Raw genomic sequence first — 2,853 nt, 5'->3', positions numbered from 1 at the left:
ACTTCATTCTGTTTTGGACATATTGAGTGTGAAAAACTTGAAGACATCCATTTTGAAATGTCTAACAGGCAGTTGGTAATGCAGGATTAAAGTTGAGGAGAGAGTCTAGGCTAGATATCTAGATCTGGAAATTGTCTAGATATCATAATTGAACTTCTGGGAGCTGATGAAGTCACCAAACAAGAATGAGATAAGGGGGCATCGTGGCAAGCTGTAGGGAGCCTTGAATGTCAGGCAAAAGAAGTAAGAATTTTATTTTAATTCATCAGGGAAAACATCTTAGAGGCAGTGACTTTTGAGCAACAAGTATTTTCTAAATGCAGGTAATACATGGATTGGCAGACACAAAGTCATCATAGTGAACATTACTGCTTTTATACATGAAACATACATGAAAAATAGGCAGAAAAGGAAACACTAATACATATGCCTTGGAATTTACTATTCTTTGTTTAAGCAAATATTCCATCGACTTATTAATAATTCACATTTTTATAGCATTGGGGATCTTACATACTTCTTTGCTCACAACAACCCTGTGAGGTAGGTAGCATGAATATTATTACGCTCATCTTACAGATAAGGAAACTGAGACCCCAAATGGTTAAGGGACTCAACCATGATTGCACAGCTAACAAGCATCTGATTCAAACCAGAAATCCTGATCTCAGATCCAGCATTTTTTTCTATGACAGCATACTGCCTCTGGGTATAACATATGTCATTTATATTGTAATACTGACCTCATTTGTTATCAGCTCATAGAATAAATATTCAAAGGTAGGGCTTTAAATGTTAAACAACTTTTTCTGCTATTCCTCAGAGTAGCTCTATTAGGGTGATCTACTCCTACAGGTGTGAAGAGATTCTACCCGCCATCAAAACCTTTCAGGTTTTTGACAAAGGAGAATTTCTCCTCAGTAGCTTTTTTGCAGCCTCCTTGACCTCCTTGTTCCTTAGACTGTAGATGATGGGATTTAGCATGGGGGTCAGCACCCCATAAAGTAAGGAGATGACTTTGTCTGTTTCTTGCGAGCTTGCTGATGAGGGTTTGAGGTACATGGATAGGGCAGCCCCATAGTACAAAATCACCACGGTCAGGTGGGCTCCACAGGTAGAAAAGGCTTTGTTTCTTCCCTCAGCTGAGTTAATCCTCCAGATGGTAGAAAGGATGAAAAAATAGGAAATACAAATTAAGAGCATGGGAATGGGAAGGAGAAGCACACTGACCACTAGCATGACCATGTCCATGAGTAAGGAACTGGTGCAGGCCAGTTTCAACATGGCGAGAATTTCGCAAGTGAAATGATCAATCACATTCCCACAAAGAGGCACCTGTAGAGCAGAGCTTGTTTCTAAGAGTGATGTGAGGCAACCAGTTATCCACGACCCAGCTGCCATCTGTATACAGACCCTTTGGTTCATGATGATAGAGTATCGCAAGGGGTTACAGATGGCCACGTACCGGTCATACGCCATCACGGCCAAGAGGACACACTCTGTGGACCCCATGGCAAGAGAGAAATACATTTGCAGAACACACCCTGAGGAGATGATAGTTTTTTCTGTGGCCAACAAGTTCACTAGCAAAGTGGGAATAGAGGAGGATGTGTAGCAGATGTCCATGAAGGAAAGGTTGCCTAGGAAGAAATACATGGGGGTGTGAAGGTGAAAATCCAGGATGCTGATGACAATAAGAGTACTGTTCCCAAGCAGCGTGATCAAGTACATTACCAGACTGAATGCAAAGAGAACCATCTCTAACTTCGGATACTTAGAGAATCCCTCCAAAACAAAATAGGTCCAAATGGTGTGATTTTCTCCTTTTACCATGTTTTTCCTCTTTCATCTGTGGATATGGAAAGAGGAAAGCATTTCATAAAATTGAACTTCATGACAGCAAATGCTATCCTTGGCAAGGATCATTTCTCCAGCTTAACTTAGAATTTGGCCAAAAAAGTTTATGTTAAATGACAAAATATTGTTGGCTTCACATCCTGTCTCTCATCTACCACTCCAGCCTTCTACCCTATACTCAAATTCCATGCACTCTACAATTCAGCCAAACTGCCTTCTTGTTTTTCTTTACACACAAAATTTCTTCTGCAATCTCTGTGTCTTTGCACAGACTGTCTTCCATGCCTGGAATACATCCCCTCTACTTCTTAGAATACCCAATTGTACAATGATCCAAGACAATCACAAAGGACTAATGATGAAGCATACAATATTGATTGAACACAGACTGAAGCATGCTCTTTTTCCACTTTTTCTTTTTTTTTCTTTTGAATACAAAATTACGAAAATGGGGATGTTTTACATAACATATATCTGATTGCTTACCACCTGAGGGAAGGCAGCAGGTGAGGAGGGAGGGATAGAATTTGGAACTCAAAACTTTAAATAAAAATGTTTATTTTTTTTAAATGAATACCTAGGGGCAGCTAGATGGTGCAGTGGATAATGCACCAGCCCTGGATTCAGGAGGACCTAAGTTCAAATCCGGCCTCAGAAACTTGACACTTAATAGCTGTGTGACCCTGGGCAAGTCACTTAACCCTCATTGCCCCACAAAAAAAAAAAAAAAAGAAAAAGAAGAATATCTAATTGCCTTCAACATTCAGTTCAAATGCTACCTGCTATATGAAGTCTTTACTTATCTCTCCTCCCCCAGCTACTAATGCCTCCTCTCTAAAACTGCCTTACATTTATATGGCATATGTTTTGTATGTGCTTTTATGTATGCATGTTATCTCCCCCCCCAAAAAAAAAGGGATGTAAGTTTTTTGAGGGCAGGGAAGTTTCATTGGGTTTGGGGTTTTTTGTATACCCAGTACCTAGCACGATACCTAG

The 2,853-nt window shown here is 40.1% G+C and overlaps 1 protein-coding gene across 1 annotated transcript; it reads right to left on the bottom strand.

Annotated features, from left to right (window-relative positions):
- Positions 1 to 888: 888 nt before the first annotated feature.
- LOC122750726 (olfactory receptor 2K2-like) lies at positions 889 to 1,833 on the bottom strand. The gene has a single exon (XM_043997524.1). The coding sequence runs from the start codon at positions 1,831 to 1,833 to the stop codon at positions 889 to 891; it is 945 nt and encodes a 314-aa protein (XP_043853459.1).
- Positions 1,834 to 2,853: the final 1,020 nt, after the last annotated feature.

This window comes from Dromiciops gliroides, chromosome 1 (assembly GCF_019393635.1).
Source record: "Dromiciops gliroides isolate mDroGli1 chromosome 1, mDroGli1.pri, whole genome shotgun sequence".
In the NCBI taxonomy this organism is placed as follows: domain Eukaryota; kingdom Metazoa; phylum Chordata; class Mammalia; order Microbiotheria; family Microbiotheriidae; genus Dromiciops; species Dromiciops gliroides.
This window is presented reverse-complemented; position numbering and strand designations above follow the sequence as displayed.